The sequence below is a fragment of the Heloderma suspectum genome, chromosome 6 (genome assembly GCF_057233095.1).
Source record: "Heloderma suspectum isolate Gila_16-S chromosome 6, 16-S_ref, whole genome shotgun sequence".
Lineage (NCBI taxonomy): Eukaryota > Metazoa > Chordata > Lepidosauria > Squamata > Helodermatidae > Heloderma > Heloderma suspectum.
Window position 1 is genome coordinate 112,714,321 of NC_139463.1, and position 24,505 is coordinate 112,738,825.

Consider the following 24,505-nt stretch of genomic DNA (forward strand, 5'->3'; position numbering starts at 1 on the left):
GTTGTAGCTGTGGAAATTATTATTGGACCATGTTGATATTTTGTCCATTTGTAGACCTCATTGAATGAACTTGAGCACACTCTGGGAGAGAGCGGAGGACAGGAAGGCCTGGCATGCTATGGTCCATGGGGTCACAAAGAGTCGGACACAACTTAATGAATGAACAACAACAACAACAACAAGACCTCATTGATGCCAAGTTTCAAGTTATTAGCTCAACGGGTGTCATTTTTATAAGCATGGGAATTTTGAGACTCACGTTAACTAAAAGGGCACTCCCATGCCCTTTTAAGAAGTCTGGCCTCAATTAGAACTTTTCCCTGAAGTTTTCTCTAAGTTTTTGTATTAGATCATTCTTTCTTAAATGACTCTACTTTTTCTGAGATAGATTTTTTTTTTGGTCCTTCATTTCAACTTAATGTATCACTTGTTGTCCTACAGAGGACCAATAATATCATCTCATAGGCTGCAGAATGAATATAACTCTTGAGTAGATTATTATCAACTGTATAATTATCTAATTGACATGTTTATTTCTACCTTTCTCCTAAGCTCTTCGGAGATTCATTGCACTTCAGGAAAACAAGGAACCAAGAAAGAAGAACATTATTAATGTCTACCACCGCCACAACATTTAGAGTTAGAGCTAGAGATAAGCAAGGCTCTGTCAGTGGGATCATTGATACGTTATGCTGTATGGTCTGGGCTCCAAATCAACAAATGGTAATGTGGGAACTGGTCAACTGGTGTCTAGAAGGAAGATTTCTATCCAAGATGGTGGTCCTTATGGTGTCAGTATTAATGTTGCTGCTGCCTCAGGTAGCATACAATGCTTCATTTGGTAAATGTGCCATCAGTGACCACCTTCATGCTTTTCACAAGTATTATCAGCCAGGAGATCTCATCCTTGGTGGCATCATTTCTCAGATCTACACATTTTCAAGCCTGATAACCTTCAAAATACGTCCCTCCGAGGAACTCTTTGATGAGCTCGTGTAAGGATTTGATTTCCTATCCACATCATGCATCTCTCTCTCCAGATAATTTTTTCAAAGCCCACTTGCACTTTCATTTCAGGAGGCAGGGCCCTTTTCATATGCTAGTGGTCATAGAAGGAGCAGCAGTAACACTATCAGCAGCAGCAGGAAGGCAGTTCTCCCTCCCTGTGTGCATATTATTATAAGAAGTAGTAGCCACAGTACCACTACCATGATCATCCTCTGAATTAGTGGCTTTGGCTGCCTATTGCTGCCAGACATCCCTAGACTGGAGCAATATGAGCTGTGCATTACATATATAACAAACACGTTTAGTATGTATAAATGTTTAATATTCATATTTATGTTTAATCTATGTATTAAGCATGTATTAAATGTAAGAAACCAGTCATTCTGCATCAAGCTGCAAGCACCGCACTTAAACAGATATGTAGACTACTTTGTAGGGATTCAGAGGAGGGCAACAAAAAGGGCAGGACTGGATTTTATGGGCTTCTGTTATAGGAGGTACTATTGCATTGAACTTTAGGAGAAGATTCTTCACTGTAAGCAATGTTTAGCTATGGAGCCAATGACATAGTGGTGGTGAGTTCTCTTTCACTGGGTGCCTTCAAGTAGAGATTACACAGCCATCTGGTGGGGTGGGGATACATTAGTCTTGAATTCCCTGCACTGAGCACCTTGTAGTTGGCCTATAAGGTCCTTTGTATGATTTTGCATTGAACTGAAATATATCAAATGTCATATATAGACACGGATATAGTGTAATGCAGCACACATCTCTCAATGCAGGGTATTGATTCAGAACTACCAGCACATCCTGGCCTTAGTATTTGCAATGAGAGAGATCAATGGACACCCCCAGATCTTACCCAACATCACCCTAGGCTTCCACATCTATAACACCTATTTTCTGGCAAGCTGGACCTATCTTGCCTCAATAGAGCTTCTATCCACACAAGCAATGTTTGTTGCTAATTACAAGTGTAATGTTGAAAACAATCTAATAGCTGCCATTGGAGGACCTAACTCTGATGTCTCTGTCTTCATGGCAAGCATTCTGCGCATCTACAAGATCCCACAGGTAGGTTATGCATGTGGGACATGGGTGTTTAACAAACCATTTACACTTCCCTCGCTGATAAAGGTGGTCTTTCGGAGTTGCAGTTGTTCTGGAAATAGAAGGTGTTGTGATTTCAATTATAAGCATTTCTTTTTCTTTCTTTCTTTTTGCACATGTCTTTTTCTACCATAGGACAATATGTATTTACATGGTGCCCATGTTGTATGAGAAGAATTGAAGAGGGAAAGAGTGCCATGAATGACAGTGAAGAAGGGAGAGAGAAGCTCTGGTGTGCGAGACAGTAGAATTTACTGTGCTCAACGTGTCTCGGAATACTTCCTTCCTCAGGAGCCTATACAAACCATTTGATCTCTTGCTCTAAATACATGGATGTTCTTACTTTTGGTTGCTGGCAAATGCTGTAGTTGAAGTCTATTGCTCTCAATTAATTCCGTTTACCCGAGCGCCATAGCTTGCCTCTCCTTTCTTCACTGCCCATGTTCTATGAGCAGAACATACACATTATAGCTGAAGAATATTAATACTATTACATATACATAAGGGCTGATTTTGTTGTTGTTTCTCAAACACCACTTCCCCTGCCCAAAAGTCAAACTGCAGGCTTTTTATGAATCTGTGGAACATTTCAAAAGAAGTTCATGATATGGCATGTATTTATTTGTCTGTGCTTGTTGTTGTTGTTGTTGTTCAGTCGTTCAGTCGTGTCCGACTCTTCGTGACCCCATGGACCATAGCACGCCAGGCCTTCCTGTCCTGCGCTCTCTCCCGGAGCGTGCTCAAGTTCATATTCATTGCATCCGTGATGCTATCTAGCCATCTCATCCTCTGCCGTCCCCTTCTCCTTTTGCCTTCAGTCTTTCCCAGCATCAGGGTCTTTTCCAGGGAGTTTTCTCTTCGCATTAGGTGGCCAAAATATTGGAGCTTCAGCTTCATTATCTGTCCTTCCAATGAGCAGTCAGGGTTGATTTCCTTTAGGATTGACTGATTTGACCTCCTTGCAGTCCAGGGGACTCGTAAGAGTCTTCTCCAGCACCACAGTTCGAAAGCATCAATTCTTCGGCGCTCAGCCTTCCTTATAGTCCAGCTCTCACAGCCATACATTACTACTGGGAAAACCATAGCTTTGATTAGATGGACCTTTGTCGGCAAGGTGATGTCTCTGCTTCTTACTATGCTGTCTAGGTTGGCCATAGCTTTCCTCCCAAGGAGCAAGCGTCTTTTAATTTCATGGCTACAGTCACCATCTGCAGTGATCTTGGAGCCCAAGAAAGTAAAATCTGTCACTGCTTCCATTACTTCCCCTTCTGTATGCCAGGAAGTGATAGGGCCAGATGACATGATCTTCGTTTTTGTAATGTTGAGTTTCAAACCAGCTTTTGCACTCTCCTCTTTCACCCTCAACAAGAGGCTCTTGAGATCCTCTTCGCTTTCTGCCATTAGGGTGGTATCGTCTGCATATCGGAGGTTGTTGCTAATTCTCCCGGCAATCTTAATTCCGACCTCTGATTAATCCAATCTGGCATTTCTCATGATGTACTCTGCATATAAGTTAAATAAGCAGGGTGACAATATGCAGCCTTGTCGTACTCCTTTCCCAATTTTGAACCAATCGGTTGTTCCATGTCTGGTTCTTACTGTTGCTTCTTGACCCTCGTACAGGTTTCTCAGGAGACAGGTAAGGTGGTCTGGTACTCCCATCACTTTAAGAATTTGCCACAGTTTGTTGTGATCCACACAATCAAAGGCTTTAGCGTAGTCAATGAAGCAGAAATAGACATTTTTCTGGAATTCTCTTGCTTTCTCCATGATGCAGAGAATGTTGGCGATTTGATCTCTAGTTCCTCTGCCTCTTTGAAACCCAGCTTGTACTTCCGGTAGTTCTCGGTTCTCATACTGCTGAAGCCTAGCTTGTAGGATTTTGAGCATCACCTTGCTGGCATGTGAAATGAGCGCAATTGTGCGGTAGTTTGAACACTCTTTGGCGTTGCCCTTCTTTGGAATTGGAATGTAAACTGACCTTTTCCAGTCTTGTGGCCACTGTTGAGTGTTCCAGATTTGTTGGCATATTGAATGCAGCACTTTAACAGCATCATCTTTTAGGATTTGAAATAGCTCGGCTGGAATACTGTCATCTCCGCTAGCTTTGTTGTTACTAATGCTTCCTAAGGCCCACTTGACTTCACTCTCGAGGATGTCCGGCTCAAGTTCAGTGACCGCACTATCATGGCTATCAGGGACATTCAGATCTTTCCTGTATAGTTCTTCTGTGTATTCTTGCCACCTCTTCTTAATCTCATCTGCTTCTGTGAGGTCCCTGCCTTCTTTGTCCTTTGTCATGCCCGTCTTTGCACAAAACGTTCCCTTGAGGTCTCCAATTTTCTTGAAGAGATCTCTAGTCTTTCCCATTCTGTTGTTTTCCTCGATTTCTTTGCATTGTTCATTTAAGAAGGCCTTCTTGTCTCTCCTTGCTATTCTCTGGAACTCTGCATTCAGTTGGATATATCTTCCCCTTTCTCTCTTGCTTTTCGCTTCCCTTCTTTCCTCAGCTACTTGTAAACCCTCATCAGACAGCCACTTGTCTTTCTTGCATTTCTTTTTCTTTGGGACAGATTTCGTTGCTGCCTCCTGAACAATGTTACGGACCTCCGTCCATAGTTCCTCAGGCACTCTGTCTATCAGGTCTAATCCCTGAAATCTATTCCTCACCTCCACTGTATATTCATCAGGGATATGATTTAGGTCATACCTGAACGGTTTAGTGGTTTTCCCGACGTTCTTCAATTTAAGCCGAAATTTTGCAAGAAGCAGCTCATGATCTGAGCCACAGTCAGCTCCGGGTCTTGTTTTTACTGACTGTATGGAGCTTCTCCATCTTTGGCTGCAAAGGACATAATCAATCTGATTTCGATATTGACCATCTGGTGACGTCCATGTGTAGAGTCGCCTCTTGTGCTGTTGGAAAAGAGTGTTTGCTATGATCAGCGTGTTCTCTTGGCAAAACTCTATTAGCTTTTGTCCTGCTTCATTTTGTACACCAAGGCCATGCCTGCCTGTTATCCCGGTGATTTCTTGACTTCCTACTTTAGCATTCCAGTCCCCTGTGATGAAGAGGACATCTTTTTTTGGTGTTAGTTCTAGAAGGTGTTGTAGGTCTTCATAGAACCGATCAACCTCAGCTTCTTCGGCCTCAGTGGTTGGGGCATAGACTTGAATTACTGTGATGTTGAATGGTTTGCCTTGGATTCGTACTGAGATCATTCTATCATTTTTAAGATTGTACCCCAGTACTGCTTTTCCCACCCTTTTGTTGACTATGAGTGCTACTCCATTTCTTCTAAGGGATTCTTGCCCACAATAGTAGATATGATAGTCACCTGAATTAAATTCGCCCATGCTTGTCCATTTTAGTTCGCTGATTCCCAAGATGTCGATGTTCAATCTTGCCATCTCATGTTTGACCACCTCCAGCTTACCTTGATTCATTGATCTGACATTCCAGATTCCTAAACAATATTGTTCTTTACAGCATCGGATTTTCTTTTCACCGCCAGACACATCCACAGCTGAGTGTCCTTTCGGGTTTGGCCCAGCCGCTTCACTCTTTCTGGCTCTACTTGGAAATACCCTCTGCTCTTCCCCAGTAGCATATTGGACACCTTCCGACCTGAGGGGCTCATCTTCCGGCGTCTTATCTTTTAGCCTTGTGGTACGTTCCATGGGGTTTTCTTGGCAAGAATACTGGAGTGGGTTGCCATTTCCTTCTCCAGTGGACCACATTTTGTCAGAACTCTCTGCCATGACCTGTCCGTCTTGGGTGGCCCTGCACGGCATAGCTTATGGCTTCACTGAGTTACACAAGCCCCTTTGCCACAACAAGGCAGTGATCCATGAAGGGGATTTGTCTGTGCACATGCTATTTAAAGAGGGGTCAAAGATGGCCATGAACTGCCAACACTGTGGTTAGGGATGTACGAAAGTCACTTACCTTTTCGCAGCTTGGATTTGTGGTGGGGGGGAGGCGCTCCGTCCCTCCCCCCGGAATCCTCGCTGGGCCAGCTCCATTCCATGGCAGCTCCATGGAGCCGCCAGCCAGGGCCATCCGCAGTCAGAGTTCCAGCCATGGCCAGGCTGCTGAGGACCCAAATTGCGGCCACCATAGCAGCCGCCATTTGCGTCCAGCAAAGCTGCCATGATAGGCTACATAAGTATTTACGTAGCCTATCATGGCAAGCAAGAAACAAAAACAAAACAGTGGACGCAAATGGCAGCGGCTATAGCGGCCCCCATTTGCATTCCCTATTTTTCACCATTTTAGCCTACTTAAATATTTACGTAGGCTATTATGGTGAAAAAAAGGGGAACACCAATAGCATAGTGGGTGCTATTTGCATTCCTCCCCCCCCCCCGTAATAGCTTACGTAAATATTTACGTAGGCTAAAATGGCGAAAAATAGGGAACGCAAATGGCGGCCTCTGTAGCTGCCGCCATTTGCGTATGCTTTTTTTTTTGCTTGCTGTGATAGGCTACGTAAATACTTACATAGCCTATCACAGCTATGATGAAGAAGCGAATGGCAGCCGCAGATGCGGCTGCCATTCGCAAGTCAGCATGGACGGCAGCAGGTAAGTGCTGCGTTTCGCACCCATTTCGTGGGGTGGGGGGTGGGGGCTTCATTCCGCCACGGATTTCGGGGTCCCAAATGCACTGGCATTCAGCCTCACCATGATCTGTGGTGGAATTCTCTGACATCCCTCACTGTGGTTCATCGAAAGACGCATGTAGAAATACATAGCTTGAGTGGAGAGCCCACTTGGTATACAGCATTTCCTCCTTTGAGACAGATCTACAACCATCCTTGGACATTCCAATTCAACCACAGCAACTTCTTCCTTGTTTGATTCAAAGCTGGTTATCCTAGTGCTGATTTTATTGATCCTCATCCCAATGCCAGGTAAGGATTGATTGTCATCATGGCCTTGCATGGATCAAATAAAAAAGTAGGGGTTGGTGTTTGGATGACAACCTCCAGTGAGTGCATAAAAAGGTGGTGTGAAGGTTTGAGGCTTACAGAAGCAAGGAAAAGAAAAAGGTCAGACCTAGAGGACTAGAGGTTTTTTTGGGGGGAGGGGGTATCCCAGTGAGGAGGAGTTTCATTTCCTCGGTTAGGTTTCAGCTTCATTTCCCCAGTTAAGTTTCATTAATTCAGGTTTGAAACAGTACTTTTGGGTTTAAGAGAAAAGGGTATATAAAGAGAGTGAAAGAGCCAGTAAGAGCAGTCAGGAGACCAGAGCCTGAAGAGAGAGCAGGAAGAAGCATCCTAGAGGAGTCTAAGTACAGTTAGGGTAAAGGAACTTGCATTTTGCAGCTTTTATTTTCTTTTAGGGCCTTCTGTATCACTCAGATATATTTTGTAAATATCTATAGTATTATAGATTGGCTTCCTTTAGATTTACCAGTAAACTGTCATAATTAAACTCCAAGTGTCTGGTGTGCCAATCACCTCACGCCTACAGCATAAACCCCACATTATTGGGAAGTGTAAGTTTAAAAGCAGGAAGGTGGGACTCTTAAGGAGGCAAGAGATCCTTAAGGAGTTGCTCTTGGGGTCCAGGTCATAAGGGAAGCCCTTGACAGGTGGAAAAAACAGGGACATTCAAACAAACATTGGGTACTCCACTGGAAAACTGTAGTTCCTTAAATTATGGGATAGTCAAATAATAAATATGGCAGCTACTGCTTCACATGTTGAAAATGGAGCCTACTGGTCATGATAACAATATACTAAGTCCAAGATTCAGCATGGCTCTGCATAGGGATATTTGAGGAATTTCTAGCATTCCTTTCCCCATACAAATCTCCACCTCCTTGTCTATTGTGTGGATCAGTATGCAGTTCTTCTTAGGAAACTGGCCAGTGACAATTGTATGAGGTGGTCAGAAGGCTGCCTTTTAACATTTATTTTCTTCATTTGGGAAACTTGGAAATGTGACTGCTGCTATGAGCATTGAAAATGGACCCCCAGTGCCCTTGGAGGTGTCAGGATGTGATGATCCATCCTTCAAAGGGACAACATACAGAAAAGAAAAGAAAAGAAAGATTATTTATTTATTTATTTATTACATTTATATCCTGCCTTTTTTCCTCCTTAAGGAACCCAAGGTGGCATACATAGTCCTTCTCCTCCATGTTATCCTCACAACAACAGCCCTGTGAGGTGGGTTGGGCTGAGAGTCTGTGATGGGCTCAGAGTCACCCAGTGAGCTTCCATTGCTGAGTGGGGACTAGAATCTGGATCTTCTGACTCCCAGTCCAACACTCTAGCCACTACACTGCACTGGCTATCAGATGACTTCCCCTGTCACTCCCAAGGGTGTTTGAGGCTCCATTTTCAACATATGAAGCAGTAGCTGCCATATTTATTCTTTGACCATCCCATAATTTAAGGAACTACAGATTTCTTTTCCCTTGGTCATAACTTTGTGTAGAAATATGTTGCTGTTGTTGTTGTTTTGGTGGGGAGATGAAAACTAATGGGGAAACAGGACAGAACAAACTTAAGAATGAACTCATGTAAAAGTGACACCAACTGGAATTAGACTGAGTTTATACCTTATCTCTGAATACCAGTTGCTTGACAACAAGAGTGAGGGAGGGCTATTGCCTCCATTTCCCACTGGGAGCTTCCCAGAGGCATTTGGTTGGGCACTGTTGGGAAAAAAAATGATGCTGGACTAGATGGGCTTCTGGTCTGATCCAGCAGGTCCAATTATCACAACAATAATGTGGGTGGCGATCATAATATATTTGTCTAGAAAATGTAGGTATTTGATACAAATGAAATAGCTTTAAAGCATGTGCCAAATGTCACAACATATTTATATAATAGGAATCAGATTTAAAAATAAAAAAACAATTAAAAAAAAGCAGCAACTCAAAGCTACGTTCAAGCATGGGAATGGACAGAGGACATACTCACTGCATTTGGAGTAGGGATGTATAAGAAATTCCTTTCCGCTTGTGTTTGAGCAGAATTTACCCAGCTCACACCTCCTAGTACTGAGGCAAACCAGAATGCAATCTGTGGTGAGGGCCTTTACTTTTCTGAGCTTGTGATGGAATTTGTGGAACAAAACAAAATGCATTAAAATGTATACATTTCTTCAAAAGAGCATGAAAGAATGCATACTTTTGAAAAATCCACACATATGCTTTAATCAATGGGATAAAATGTTTACATTTCAATAATGCACACAACAACGCTCTTTTCGGGGGCAGAACACAAATCTTCATGCAAAAAGGGGAAACACACACACAATCTGATACGAACTCAGAATGAAATTTGAGATGGAATACGGAGAACCTCATCAGCTCAAGTTTTGCTAATGTGCACATCCCTAGCTTGGAAGGAGTGAGGTAGGTGTAAAATTAGAATAAAATACATCTTGGTGTGCAGCCCCAAAGATATTTGCTCAGCCACTCTTATGCAACAGAGTCAAGGCAAATATATTGGGGTTAGATCTTTGAATCTGGACTAGAGTGTTTAATGCTGGTGATTAGGAGCTGGCTACCATGTCAAAACTTTATTAAAGACTTGAAAACACAAATTAATATTATTGACAAGTTGTGAAAATGGGGGGGAAATATTAAGACTAAAGAGATGTAGTATGTCCTTCTATTAAAGGAAATATGTCCCTCTGTGCAATCTTTTTGGCAAGCGAGTCATGGTGAACTCTAGAATATAAAAGAGAATCATTGAACTGCATGCTACACCATTGCACAATCGATTTTCCTCTTTTATTTTGGGCTCTGGAGAAGATAGCAATGGACCACTAAGGAGGGAATGAGAAAGGAAGATGCAGTTCTATGCCTTGCCCAGTTCCAAGAGCTTTCCAGCTCTTGCCCAAGTATGTGTCAAATTCCCAGTTCCTGTGCCAGTGGTGGAAATTTATCGCAGGTTAGCTGTCCATAGAGAATAGCCAGCTGCCTATACATAATTTCTAGGTCAGTGTCTTTGAGATGCTATCACATTAATATAAATTGATTTTTCAAATGCTTTGTCCTTGTTTCATAAATTCTCATTGAAGACACACATTTGATTTCAATGAATGGATCAAACTTGAAGTTTACAGTAAAGGGGGGGGGAAAGTAATTCAGCAATTCACACATCAGAGTAGAACAATAAACTACGTGTTGAATTTTTGCAATTTATTTCCCCATCTCATGTTCCTTTCCTTAGATCATATATGGTTCTTCTCCAGTCATTACCAGCAGAACCCGAGGAGTTTTCTTTCATCAGATGTTTCCAAGTGGAACCTTGCAGTATAGGGGGATTCTTCAGTTACTGCTGTTTTTTGGGTGGAAATGGATTGGGTTGATGTTTGTAAATGATGACAATGGAGAGAGTTTTGCACAGAATGTGATTCCAATATTTTATGACAGTGGAATCTGCTTTGACTTCAAAGAAGCCTTACCAAGAACAACTTTTTCCAGTGACATTGCTGAAACGGTGGCGGGATGGCTTGAAAAACACAAGCTTATCATGAGAAGCACAGCCAGTGTTGTGCTCTTACACGGTGAAATTCAGACCATGATATTTTTGAGAATATTTTCCCATATCCCAGAATTTGAGTACATTCCCATGAAGACCAAAGGCAAAGTCTGGATTTTGACAGCTCAGATGGATTTTACATCACTTCCCTTTCAAAGAAGTTGGGACATAAAGTTCATTCATGGTGCTATCTCCTTCACAGTTCACTCAGAGGATGTCTCTGGATTCCAGAAATTCCTTCAGGTTAGAAACCCTGCCTCAGAAAATGAAGATGGTTTTATCAGCGAAGTCTGGCAAAATGCATTTGAATGTTCTTTCCCTAGCACCCTTAATTTAGACAAAAAGTTTGAGAAAATCTGCACTGGAGAGGAGAAGCTGGAAACTCTTCCAGGGTCTGTTTTTGAAATGAGCATGACTGCTCACAGTTACAGCATCTACAATGCCGTCTATGCTGTGTCACATGCTTTGCAATCCATGCGGTCATCCAAATTTAAACATAGAACAATGGTGGATGGTGGGACACAGAAGCCTTTGGATCTACACCCATGGCAGGTAACTTCCTGAACACACAAATGCAGGAATTCTCACCATATCATGAAGAGCTCACCTTAGAGCCTACTTTGAGGCTGTAAAACACCATGAAGAAAATTCTGTCTTTGTCAAGATTGCTGCATTAGCATTTATGGTCTGGGCCCCATAGATGCCCTTTTCAGCCAATTTTCTGACTCTCCTGCTCATAAAACACCTAGATTTGAATATTTTGGTCAACAACTTATAGCAACAACTCCGTATTACCAGTTTTGTAAGACTCAATAATGTTTCTGGCCATGCCCATTGTTTTTAGCGGCATGGACAAGTATTCATCCTTTTGATGTGTGTGTGTGTGTGTTTCAGGACCAGAGGAAACCAGGTAAAATTCCACCGCTGTACCTATTTTGAAACTTATTATAATCACACACACACACACACACCCCTGCCACCTCCAGAGACTGTCATATGCATTTTAAAAATTATTGTTAAATGCATAGACACATTTAATGCAACATCTAGTTTGGACTTGGTCCTCTAGATTGTGACCTAGTGAAAAGGAATCCATTTTAAAATTAAATTAACAAACCAACAAACAAACAAAAATCCAAACTCAAACCCCTTCCAGTTTAACACATTGTGTTAAGGGATTTCCATTTTCACTCAAGCTCCAAATTGCTAAGAAACTGCAGCTGCCTATATCATACTGCCCTTGTACAAAGTTATGGTGCAACCACACTTAGAATAGCATTACAGTTCCAGTCACTGCACCTAAAAAAAAAAAAGTTATACTAGAGCTGGAAAGAGTGCAGAAAAGGGCAACTAAAATGATCAAAGAGGTGGAGCAACTCCCCTATGAGGGAAGGTTACTAAAGTTGGGATTGTTTAGCTTGGAAAAAGGGTGAGTAAGGGGAAACATAATAGAGCTGTACAAAATTATGCACAGAGAATGTGATAGGGAGACATTTTTCTCCTTCTCTCACAATACTAGACCTCGAGGTCATCCCATGAAGCTGACTGGTGAGAGATTCAGGGCAGATAAAGGAAGTACTTCTTCACACAGTGTATTGTTAAACTGTGGAATTTGCTACCACAAAACATAGTGATGGAAACCAATTTGGATGGCTTAAAAATGAGTTAGGCGAATTCCTGGAGGAGAAGGCTATCAATGGCTACTAGTTGTGATGGCCATATGCTACCTCCAGTATCAGAGACAGTATGGTTATGTACACCAGTTGCTTGGGAACATGGGTGGGAGAGTGCTGTTGCACTCATGTCCTGCTTGTGGGTTTCCCATGGGCAGCTGGTTGGTCACTGTGTGAACAGAATGCTGGTCCTGCATGGCCCTTATGTTCTTATGATGGCTGTCAGTGGCAGTGGTAGATCTAAGTCCTAGATTTGTCTGTTCACTGGAATAGACACATGGAATCTATGCAACTGAACCTATTATGTAACTGAAGTGACCATTCCATGGTACAGACACCCAACTGACAACAAAACAAATGCCTCCCCTATGCTGTCAAGTTCCAGGTAGAACCTACTGGCCCCTGATTTCTGGTTATAATGGTGGAATGTGAGTCCTCAAACTCAGTCTTAATGTAGTGGCTCAACTGTGGCCATGTAATCATGCCCATATACAGTTCAATCTATGAACGAACTATGTGAAAAAACAATGTCTTCCTCCCTCCCCTTTTCTCCTCCTTCCTCTGTTAATACATTCAGTTTCAAGCCTGCAGGAAAGGCATTGCTTTTACTTTTCCCCTTGTGTTTATTTATTTATTTATTTTATTGCATTTATACCCCGCCTTTTTTCCTCTTGCAAGGAACCCAAGGCGGCTTACATTATCATCCTCCTCTCCATTTTATCCTCACAACAACAACCCTGTGAGGTGGGTTGGGCTGAGAGTCTGTGACTGGCCCAAAATCACCCAGTGAGCTTCCATGGCCAAGTGGGGACTAGAACCCAGATCTCCCAGCTCCTAGTCCAACACTCTTGCCACTATACCACACTGGCTCTCTGTGTTCTCTTCCTCATTGTATTCCTCATACAAGCTTCCTCATCATAGCTTGACCACGGTGGTACAGGCATAAGTAACCTCAAGACTGGATTACTGCAATGAGCTCTATGAGGGGCTGCCCTTAAGGCTGGTCCGGAAGCTGGAGCTAGTGCAGAATGCAGCAGCTCGGCTGTTGTCGTGAGCTGCACCTTTTCAGCGTGTAACTCCTTTGCTGAGGGAACTGCATTGGCTGCCTATTAACTACCAGGCCAGGTTTAAGGTATTAGTACTAGTGTACAAAGCCCTAAACAACTTGGGACCAGGATACCTGAGAGAGTGCCTCCTTCCCTACCAACCTGCCCGGTCACTGAGGTCATCAGAGCGCATGTTCCTGGTGGTTCCACATGGACCTATGGCCCGGTTGGAGTCCACCAGGAGAAGAGCCTTCAGTCTGGTGGCCCCCTTCCTATGGAATTCCCTGCCTTTAGAGGTCAGGCAGGCACAAACATTGTGTTCTTTCCGGTGCCTTCTGAAGACGTTGTTCTTTCAAGAGGCCTTCCGTGCATGACCAGCCACGTGGGTTGTTGAATTCCACTGGTTTGGGATTTGCCTTTTTAAAAATGTTTTAACTTTTTAAACTCTTTTAACCATTGTTTTATTCTTATGCTGTTCACCGCTCTGAAATCTTCTGATGAGGAGCAGTATATAAATATTGTAAATAAATACAAATAAATAATTGTGTTTCACTATAGTGCATGACATGCTTATGGTGGTGTCATGTTGGTGTAGTAGTAGTAGTAATAAACATGCTTACCATAGATCCATTGAATTCAATGGCACAAGTTTGTCATGATTAACTTCCATCTCATTGAATTCAGTTGATCTATTCTAAGCATGAGCAATCGGGAAAAAGGCAGCCCAATAATATTTATTTGTTCAGCCCTGAAAAACAAAACGTCACTGTGTATTATATTTGCACTTTATCATTTATCCTCATTACTGCCTTTGTTTCAATTAAGCTCCATAACTATCTGAGAAGTGTCTCCTTTAACAACAGTGCTGGGGAAAAGATTTCCTTTGACCAAGATGGGGAATTGGAAGCTGGATTTGATATTATCAATTGGGTCACTTTCCCAAACCAGTCCTTTCTTAGAGTAAAAGTTGGAGTAATACAACCACAGGTATCCCCAGAAGAAATGTTCACCATTAATGAAGATGCCATTGTGTGGCCCAGCATGTTTAACCAGGTACAGAACTTCTACATTTTGGGATATATCCATGCATTTCAAAATTTTTCAGGAAACAGTTCACAGCTCAGTCACTGGAATAGCTCTATCAGTGTGTGATGTCAAATAGATAAGGGCCATTCAAACCAATGGTGCTTCCAGATGGAGGGCTCCTAGGGTTACCAATCAAAAATGCCCTCACCCCGGTGCCATCTTGTCTGGCTGAAAAAGGGGGGACCATTGTGGGCGGGTGGGGTGACAAGATGTAAGGGCCTCTGATTGGTGCACCCCAATGGCACCACCATGCTGGGAGGGGCAGGCTGAGCTGCCTTAAAGCTCAGCTCCCCCTCCCAATCTCAGCTCTCTGGCTCAACGCAGCTAGAGAGAGTTACAGCTCCGCCTGAAAACAAATGAAGGACACCTGCCTGCTGGAGATCGGCTTCGTCGTCATTGGACTCTGCGTGCAATCAGCGTGCCTAAACCGCTCCACATTGACGCTTGCCTTGACTCCAGCATTGCCGGTGCTCGCGGCGGGGCGCTCATGCTCCGGCGCAGTTTCCTCGGGCCCGCCGCCTGCCCTGTTGGTGGGAAGTGCTGGAATTGGTGGCGGTAGGGGGCGCAGCGCCTGTCGCCGCAGGCGGTTGCGGGTCCCGCAGGCCCCGGCGCTTGCGGTGGAGGCCCGCCCCCCCTTCCTTCTTACAGCCTTTACTCGGCGTGCCTACCCGGCCCTGGGTCTGCTGGTGCGCTCGTGCCTGGGCGCCGCCCCCTCCTCGACCGGCTCTTATTGGGTCGGCGGGTGGTCCAGTGGTTGCGCCTGTGGCGTGCGCCCGGGAGCGACACCCATTGTCCTGCTCCCATATGGGGGCGCCACCTCTTGCAGCTGCGGTGACGGCGTGCCCGCCCTCCCTCGTCTTTCTCCTCCTCAGGCTGCGCCCCCGGGGTTGTTGTCACTCAAGGGTGCGGCGACTGTGTCCCGCTCCCCTGTGGGGGCGTCGGTGTCGGCGGCGCGCCTGCCTCCTCCCTGGGGTCGCGGCGTGCGAATGCCGCTGCGCCCCTGGGGCGCTGCTGCTCGCGGCGGGGCACGCGGGCTCGGGCGCCGCTCCATCCTCGCGTGTCTTGCCTTGCTGGCAGGTACGCCTCTGTCAGCGCCGGCGGTGGGCATCAGGGGGCAGCGCCTGTGTCTTGCTCTCCTGCGGGGGGGGCGCTGGTGCTTTCGGTGGTGGCGCGCCCCCCCCTCCGTTGCGCCTCCGGCGGTTGCGGCGTGCCCACGGGCCCCACAATTGCCTCGCTCGGGGCGGGCGTGCCTCTGCCCCCCCCCCGGGCCATGGATTGCCGCACCGCCGGGAGCGCCGGCCTTTCTCGCCTGCCCCCCCCCCGATTGCCAGCTCTTGTGCTGCCTGGGGAGCGCAGAGCGCTCGCAGCGGCGGCACGTTCACCCCCCCTCCAAGACAAGCAAACACACACACACCAAACAAAACAAAACCTAATAATAATAATAATAACAGTAGTAGTAGTAGTAATAATAATAATAATAATAACAACAACAACAACAACAACAACAACAAATTAAACAATTGGGGAAGAAGAGGGGGGGAGAGAGGGGAAAAAAACGGAAAGGAAAGGAAAGAGAAAGAGAAAGAGAAAGAGAAAGAGAAAGAGAAAGAGAAAGAGAAAGAAAAGGGAGCAAGGCAATGCCCGCGTTCAGGCCCGGCTCCCGCGCCTTATGGGTACCAATTTTTTGCAATAGGCGACAATCGCCCCCTCCCTTTGCACCACTCACATCTTTAGTCATTATTGGCCACGGAGTATGGCCCTCCTATCTAGAGGCGCTCCCCACTCCCATCCCAGGACTCTCCGCCTTAGCTTATCTGCAGTTCTCGAGGCCTGTGTGGTGTTGTCTGTTGCCCTCGATGCCCAGTGTGTAGCCTCCTGCTGCATTTACTTATAGATGTGCTGGTTGGAGTGTTGGACTTGGTCTGGCATCCGGGCTATTGCTTCTTTCTGACAACCAGCAGAGGGCTAGAGGTGCCAGCCATTGTCTGATCTGGGAAGTTAAGCGGGGTCAGCCTTGGTCAGAATTTTCCAACATCATGCCAAGCCTAACCCACCTTATTCATTTGCCCCCCCAGGAAAGGCCAAGGTAGAAAGAAAGGATAGGGTAGGGCCCCACCTCCCCTCCCCAAGAAACCACTGCCATGGCCCCATTATGAGTCTAATAAGGAGGCAGACCCGGTACTGGCATCAACTCTTGCTCGCTTAGAAACCGATGAGAGTTCCTCGTGGATCTCTCCTAGGGATGTACGAAAGTCACCTACCTGGTCTCGCAGCTTGCTTCGCGGTGGGCGGGAGGTGCTTCGCTTCTCCCCCCGAAGTTCAGGCCGGGGGAGGAGGCTTCCCGCCTCGCCCGGCCGAAATTCAGGCCGCGGAGAAGCGCCCCGTCTCCCCGGCCGCGGACTTCAAAAGAAAAAAAAAGCCCCGTGATAGGCTATGTAGCGATTTACGTAGCCTATCACGGCTAGATCTGCAAGGTCAGCCATGATAGGCTACGTTAATTGTCACGTAGCCTATCACGGGTGACTTTAAAAAAAATAAATAAAAGCGCGTACGCAAATGGTGGCCCCCATAGGGAGCCGCCATTTGCGTTCCTTATTTATTTATTTATTTATTTATTAAATTTATTAATCGCCCATCTGACTGGTCACCCAGCCACTCTGGGCGATGTACAACCCACCATAAACAATTTAAAACAATAAAATTTTACCATAATTTTTTTTTAAAAAAATACCCTAACCCACCCCAAATGCCTGCCTGAACAATCACGTTTTTAATGCACAACGGAAGCTCATTAAAGAGGGGGCATGACGGAGTTCCCTAGGGAGGGAGTTCCACAGAGTGGGGGCCACCACAGAGAAGGCCCTCTCCCTCGTCCCCACCAGTCTAGCTGTCCTGGCTGATGGGACAGAGAGAAGGCCATCCGAGGCTGATCTTGTTAAGCGGCCTGTCTGGTGTTGCTGGAGGCGCTCCTTAAGATAGGCTGGGCCGGAACCATATAGGGTTTTAAAGGTCAAAACCAACACCTTGAATTTGGCCCGGAAAACAACTGGTAACCAGTGCAACTCCTTCAGCACTGGAGTGATGTGATCTCGCCGGCGGCTGCCTTTAATCAGGCGAGCCGCCGCGTTCTGTACCAGCTGCAGTTTCCGAACCATCTTCAAGGGTAACCCCATGTAGAGCACATTACAGTAGTCTAAACGAGGGGAGACCAGGGCATGTACTACCAATGGGAGCAGATGGTCGGGAAGGTAGGGGCACAGCCGCCGTATCAGATGGAGTTGATACAGAGCTGTCCAGCTCACAGCTGACACCTGAGCCTCCATGGACAGCTGGGAGTCCAAAATGACCCCCAGGCTGCGGACCTGGTCTTTCAAGGGTAGCTGTACCCCATTCAACACCAGGTCAACATCCCCCAGCCTCCTCTTGTCTCCCACCAGAAGTACCTCGGTCTTGTCAGGGTTGAGCTTCAGCTTATTCCTCCCCATCCAGCCACTCGCCGTCTCCAGACATTTGGACAGGGATTCTACGGCCAACCTTGGTGAAGATTTGAATGAGAGGTAGAGCTCTCCCTGTATTTGGTCCCCGTAGTCTATGTAAAATTTACGTAGACTACGGCGAAAACAAGGGCAATGCTATTTGCGTTGCCCTTATTTTCACCGTAGTCTACATAAATCTTTACGTAGACTACAGGGACCAAATAAGGAACGTGAATGGCGGCCCTATGGGGGCCGCCATTAGCGTATGCGCTTTTTTTTTTTTTTAAGTCACCCGTGATAGGCTATGTTACGATTAACGTAGCCTATGCCTATCACGGCTGACGTTGCAAATCTAGCCATGATAGGCTACGTTAATTGTTACGTAGCCTATCACAGGAGCGTGGTTTTTTTTTTACTTTTCTTGTAATGGCGGCGGTGGTGGCAGCCGGTCGAAAGACCGGCTGCCGCCCCCGCCCCTGATGAAGACCTGCCGAACTGCCGCTGGGACCCGCTGCCGGGAGCAACATTCGTAAAAGGTAAGTCCCATCCCGGGGGGGGGGGGGCAGAGAATTTCTCCCCAAACCTTCGGAGGACCGAATGTGTTGGCACTCGGCCCCCCGAAGTTTCAGGGAGAAATTCTCCCCTATCCCTAATCTCTCCTCCTCCCCTGGTCAGGCCTTAGAAGCCCTCGGCTGTCCAGCCCAAATGAACATGACAGCAGACCCAACGCTCGTTACTACTTTTTCTTTCAGCTCGTCCGGATGCTCTTGAAGCCTCCACTTCTTCTTCATTAGCTCTTCTGGATGGCTCACCGCCCACGGTTGAGCTCCTCCCTTCTCCAACCTCCTCTTTCCCGAGTGCCCAAGCATCAACATCTAAGTTTCCAGTCAAGGATCAGAGCACGGTCACAATGGGTGCAGCTCGTCAGGATACTGTTGAAGCCTCCATCTCCTTCCTTGTGGTTTCACCCAGGCGACACACCACAGCTGGGGTGGTCTGCCCTCCTGTGGCATCTCCGTCAGGAGCACTGCAGGTGGCATCATCTTCCTTGCTCCCAGGGACCCGGATGCGGCTGCCTTGGATATGGGTGAGATGACTTCACCTTGCCCCACTTGTCCAGATGGGCGACCTGCAAGGCCGTGGGGTTGCCGCCTTAGCTTACCTCCCTGGGGCAGCTGGCCCTCCCAATGTCACCGGCAACTCAGTAAGTCACACCCCACGGTAGCCCCAGCCGCTCAACTCAGCATCTTACAGGGTTCTGCTGGATTAATTTACGATCCCTCGCCCTGCCCCCGCCCGCTTGGGCATCCACGTAGGTGGCATATCAGATCCCTACGCTAACCTGGCAAGTTGGGATGCCACCAGGGCTTCTCCTCCTCCTAATGGCTTTCACCTGAGGATGTGTGTGACTGGATTACGTTGAGGCCTTTCACAGGAGGGCTGCCATTGGCCCTTCTCTGCGCAGGAACCTGTTGGACCAGGACCTTTCGCGCCTCTTTTGACTCCTTCCCGGACTGTTCTGCGACAGATCTGGCCATAGCCACAATCACCAGGCTGTCTCCCGCAATGGCCTTTTGCCTATGGCAGATCCGCTGCTTCAGCTCCGCTGTCTGTGCTGGGAATACAGCCCCAAGGGTGCATACTCCCAGAACCCATGCCTTTTTTTCGTCATGAGTGCTCCCAAGTAGCAGTCAGTGCTCGTCCTCCCCTTGCCCAATGCCTGGGGATGGTAGGGTCCCCCCCCCCTTGGAAAGGCCAAGGCAGTAGGAAGCTCTCATGGGCCCATGCCCGGTTAGGTTGGTGCTGCTACTGCGACTTTAAGTTGCTACCCCAACGGAGGGAACACGTTTTAACTTGGAACATGGTTTTATGCTAGGTTCTAGGACCTCACCCCCTTTTCTAGGTCAACACATGCCATCCTTACCTCGTAAGCAACATTACTCCTAGCCAGGTGTCGACAGGTTCCTGACAGGTTAACATGGCAGTACTGGCAAAAGGATTATAGCCCCCCCCCCTTTTTTCCACACCCCGTTATCTACTCTATGGATCTCCCTTCTGGAAATGGTGCCCACGAAATCATCTAGGGAGTTTATCCTGATTCGTAACCTCTCTTCCCTGGCGGCCTGCCTGTTAATCAAGAGATTCCTGTTCATCTGTGTTCAGTGCGACACACCTAGTCAACGGGGCAGTTGTCTTGGTTTAGGATTCCGTCCACGGGTCCCTGGTGGGCATACTCTACATGGAGTCCGAAGACGGTGGTCAATGTTCTGACCTAACGCGAGCATTGCTTCCCTTTCCTGTTACCTCGGTGTCCCATAGCTCACAAAGGTTCAGGGCCTGTTGCCCACATCAACATTTGGTAAGCCAATCTGATACCCTTAGGCATTATTCTAGCCTCCCCCAGGACAACTTTCAGGTCCTTTGAGCACAGCTTCAAGCAGTTATACATCTTCCTATGGTTTTCCTTTGGGGGGACCATGTGAGATATTGTAGGGCATCTTCTTTTCACAGTTCAGGTAGCTGCCCCTGTACGTGCCTTCTTGCGCCTGCCCAGTCTGGACAACGTAGGGTCGGCGGCTTCCACACCATCAAAATAGGGTTACTTCTGCTGTGCGCAAATATCCATAGGCATGGCTTCTACTTGGTAGGGCTTTAACGGCACCTCTTTGCAGAGGCGTGAGCCGCTCCTCAAAGCCAGACTGCGGATTCATTTGGTTCTGCCGCTGCTCAAGGTGGTTTCGGGCTCTTAGGGCAGGTACGATTGTGCTGAGGGTAGTGGCCTGTAGAGTTGTGGCCGCACACTCCGAGCACACCTTCAATGACCTTATAGTAAAGTCAGTAACACCCCCTTCAGTATGACAATGTGACCACGTGATTCATTCTCCATCCTCCTGAAATTAGAGGGTCATGTCATGTGTCAATGTGCCCGCACTCCAGTGTCGGTGTTATAACATTTGGTTCTGGGTCTACCATGTGCCGGGTTGGACAAACCCAATGGTCGACGCTTTGTCATGAAATTAAGTAAGGGACTTCCGGGCTTTAGCCCCGCGGGTGCTCCATTCCCAGATCACATCCTTGCAGAGACTGGGAGACTGAAGCCAGGCATGCCATCCTGCATTACAGGGCTCTCCGCACAGGAGCCACCTGCGACAGAGCAGGTAGGGTGTGCCGTGCATTAGGCAAAGCTTCAGTGCTAGGATCATGACCTTACCTATAGATCATCGGCTGCAATTTTGCGCCTCCTTAGGAACAACAGACTATATGGGTCTATAAGTCGCATCCTGGCCACTTAGCTTTCTGGCCCACAATGGTGGGATGTTCTGACTCTAAGTCAGATTTTGGGTGCGGCAGGCAATATAGGATTGGGCATAGATGTTGCCTGCTTTTAGTAAATTTAGTCACCCTCTCTCCCCAGATACCCCTTTTGGGTTCCTGGGATAATGGCACTCCATTTGCGCTTTCCAGAAAGACATTTCCCTGTCCACGCAGCAGCCTTAATGGCCTTCGTCAACCCCCCCCCATTAGGAATTCAGGGTGGGTCTGGGCTCCCAAGTACGACTTGTCCTGGAGGGCCTTGATACAGTTCAAGGTGCATGTCTGGCCCAATGTAACCCACTTATGCATTTGGTGATCAAAAGTGATCGGTATAGCAAAGGCACAGCAGTGGCCCATGGCCAAACGCAAGTCAATGCGTAGTGCCCCGTCGGGACCTTAGGGTTCTATGGAATACCGTGGGTCTGAGGAAGGGCCTCCCTTGTATCAATCCAACGGCTTACTGTTGACATAAGGGCAATTTGGGCAGTTTCTACATTAGCTCTACCCCGCTAGGCCTAGGTAATTACGCAGTTTAGAACCCACAATCGCTGCATTGAAGCAGTCTCCAGGATAGTTGCTGGAGGTTTCTCTCTCAGGCACATTATGGCAGTTTAAAAAGGGGCTTCACAGCGCTCCGGCCTGCGTTAGCGAGTCGTCTGCTTATTCCTGACATAACTCTCACTTTGCTTGCCCCAATGTGTTTATGCCCTAGACCAGCAGACTTGTCGTACGCTGGAACGGGAGCCCTTACATGGGCATGTTATGACATCTGGAGCTGCACGAAGGGATTGTACATCGATTTCAGACTTCAGCATCTGTCACACTGTCACATTAAGATCCAGAGGCTTCCCAGACGAGACATGCGGTGGGAGTCCCCTCCTCACTCTGTTCCACGAAAGTTCGTCAGTCTTCCTCCACAGGTCCAGCTGCTGCACATTGAGAGGAAGGACTTTGGCTGTAAGCCAGGTGAGGACCTGATTGAACAGGCCTTGGTTGAGATGCAGGTGGTCCGGCATACCTGGCTGGAAGTACCCTATTGCAGCCCTCACTGCTCCCATGGATCAATGGGAAGGAATGGAATGACGTTGCCAGTGGCAGGGCACGTCCGAAAGTGCACAGAGAAATGGCTTATGGCTTATGCGAATGAGGTGATGGATGCACCACCCGCCAGGGAATTCTGTGGACATGGAGGGAGCGTTGCAGGACGGACAGTGTCCGCCTGTCTCATGTAGTGTATAACTGATTTCTTTCTGATCTGCAAAGGGGCCTGCAGGAAGTTCTTCTGTGCAGGTGGGGGGAGTTTCACAAGCTCTAGGCTTGTGACTCCTGTGGCGGTTAGGACGGGCAAAAACAGGAAAGTAGGGATGGTGTGCATGCAGAGGCACCTTATGGTGACAGGTGATGCCTGAGGCCCCCCGAACAGGTTGTGCAGCTTGGCAGGGGGATAAGGGTTGCCTGGGAGACCAACCCTACTCACTCACCCAGCTGTTGCGCAGCACCGGGTTGGGGGTGACACCGGAAGGTCTACCTCCCCCAGAAGGGGCAGTCCAGAGGGATGGCGAGATCACCGCCACCCCTTAGGCTGGGTGTGTTTTCGCCCAAGAAGTGCCAGCTAGCCGCTGACACAGTTAGATGCCCGTCCTAATTACCCCTTTGCAGCTATTTCAATAAATGTGGCCCAATTTTCAACCCAAGCTTGTTGTCTGCGTCTTCTTTAACCCATCTCTGCTCGCAAGTGTTGTGCAGCTACTTTGCCCTTTCTTCCTTAATGATTCTTCTTCTTTTCCTGGGCGGGGGGGATGAAGAAATGATGGGAAAACCCAGGAGAGCTACAAATATAATCTGGATACCCACATCCACAATAAAATTCTATAATCGAAGCAGTGCAATTGCATTTTTTTAAAAGCCTCATCTGGAAACACCCCATGATTTTATATCTCAAATCATCACATTGCAAAATACTGAAGCCAAAATAAGTTACATAGTTTTGGCCTTCAAGGTTATGCAATTTTAGGTACAGAGGAGTAAGTAAATCTCATTGAATACTGTAGAAATTACTTCCATGTAATCATGTTTAGGATGTTTTCATCATAGCAATGTGATGAAGACTAAGCAATATATACAGAAGCACACTGGAAAAAAATGCACTAAAAGGTAGGGAAATAAGTCAAGCCACACTTCAAAGTGTTTGATTCAAGAATGTCTTGGACAATTGTTAGAGGCACTGGCAGTGGAAATATTTCCTAGACAACGTTACCATATCTTCAAAATGTCAGTAAAAGCAAAGGTTCCAAGTTCCAACACAATATCAAAAGCCAAGACGACATGACAATACAGCAGAACTGTATCCTACTCTAAGCACCAGAGTTCCATGGGGATTATTCCCAAGTACGTGGCACAATACTTTCCTAAAACTGTTTATATGAACAATTCCAGGAATAGGTTCCAATAGCATTTTGCATTCCCAATACTCTCTAGGAACACTGCCATTTTGTCAAAGCAATTTCAATCCATTTAAAACTCTTTGTGAGAAATACAAATGTTTGCAAAAGAAATTCTGAAAATATTCTCTGCTTTCAATTATGAACAGTCACAGCCCCTTTCTCTGTGCAATGACTATTGCCAACCAGGATATAGTAGAAATAAGGTGGAAGGGAAGCCATTTTGCTGCTATGATTGCCTTCCGTGTCCAGAAGGGAAGATTTCAAATCAGACTGGTAAGTGAGCCTATGTATAGAAATTCTGAAATGTTTCGCTATGATCCATGTGCAGAACAGGATACATTTTTCTAAGTGGTCCTAAGATCTGGATTGCTCCTTGATCATTGTTGCTTATAGGTTCTTGCAAAGGTGATTGCTTGAGAATGCTGCAAACTGTCTCCCAGATTTCGGGCTAGCTGCCCTCATTCAGAGATTTAACAAAATTCCCCATTATGCTATAATATGTAACATTTGGCTAATGCTTTGGGATATTTGGATAGTGCTTCCAAGTGTTCTATGATCATTCCATGTATTATCTACTTGTATCCTGTGATGAACCAAATCCCCCACTCCCACTTCTGGAAGGGCTGCTGAACCAAAAATATGGCAATGGAGCATGGATGCCAAAATGTACATCTCAAGACATTTGAGGTTGACTATTTCCAGTTGCCTCCTCTCCCTGACTCAGACTTATGCTAACTAGTTACTGGAGGACACGTGATCAGATTCTTCCAGGCTATCAATTGATCAGTTTGATTTCCCTCCATCACAGGGCAATGCGTTAGAGTATGTGTTGGC

At 46.6% G+C, this 24,505-nt stretch overlaps 1 protein-coding gene and 1 long non-coding RNA gene across 2 annotated transcripts in view; both read left to right on the forward strand.

Annotated features, from left to right (window-relative positions):
- The first annotated feature begins 882 nt into the window (after window positions 1-882).
- LOC146342564 (vomeronasal type-2 receptor 26-like) overlaps window positions 883-24,505 on the forward strand; it is a 29,369-nt gene continuing 5,746 nt past the window's right edge. Inside the window, exons 1-5 of the mRNA XM_084808598.1 lie at window positions 883-995; window positions 1,905-2,082; window positions 10,320-11,183; window positions 14,176-14,403; window positions 23,818-23,944. Coding sequence (XP_084664724.1) covers window positions 1,963-2,082; window positions 10,320-11,183; window positions 14,176-14,403; window positions 23,818-23,944 — 1,339 coding nt within the window. The 5' untranslated portion in view covers window positions 883-995; window positions 1,905-1,962. The remainder of the gene's footprint in view (window positions 996-1,904; window positions 2,083-10,319; window positions 11,184-14,175; window positions 14,404-23,817; window positions 23,945-24,505) is intronic.
- LOC146342565 (uncharacterized) lies at window positions 18,302-22,919 on the forward strand. The gene is made up of 3 exons (XR_014784143.1): window positions 18,302-18,448; window positions 18,665-18,999; window positions 21,940-22,919. It is a non-coding gene; the product is annotated as an uncharacterized LOC146342565 (long non-coding RNA).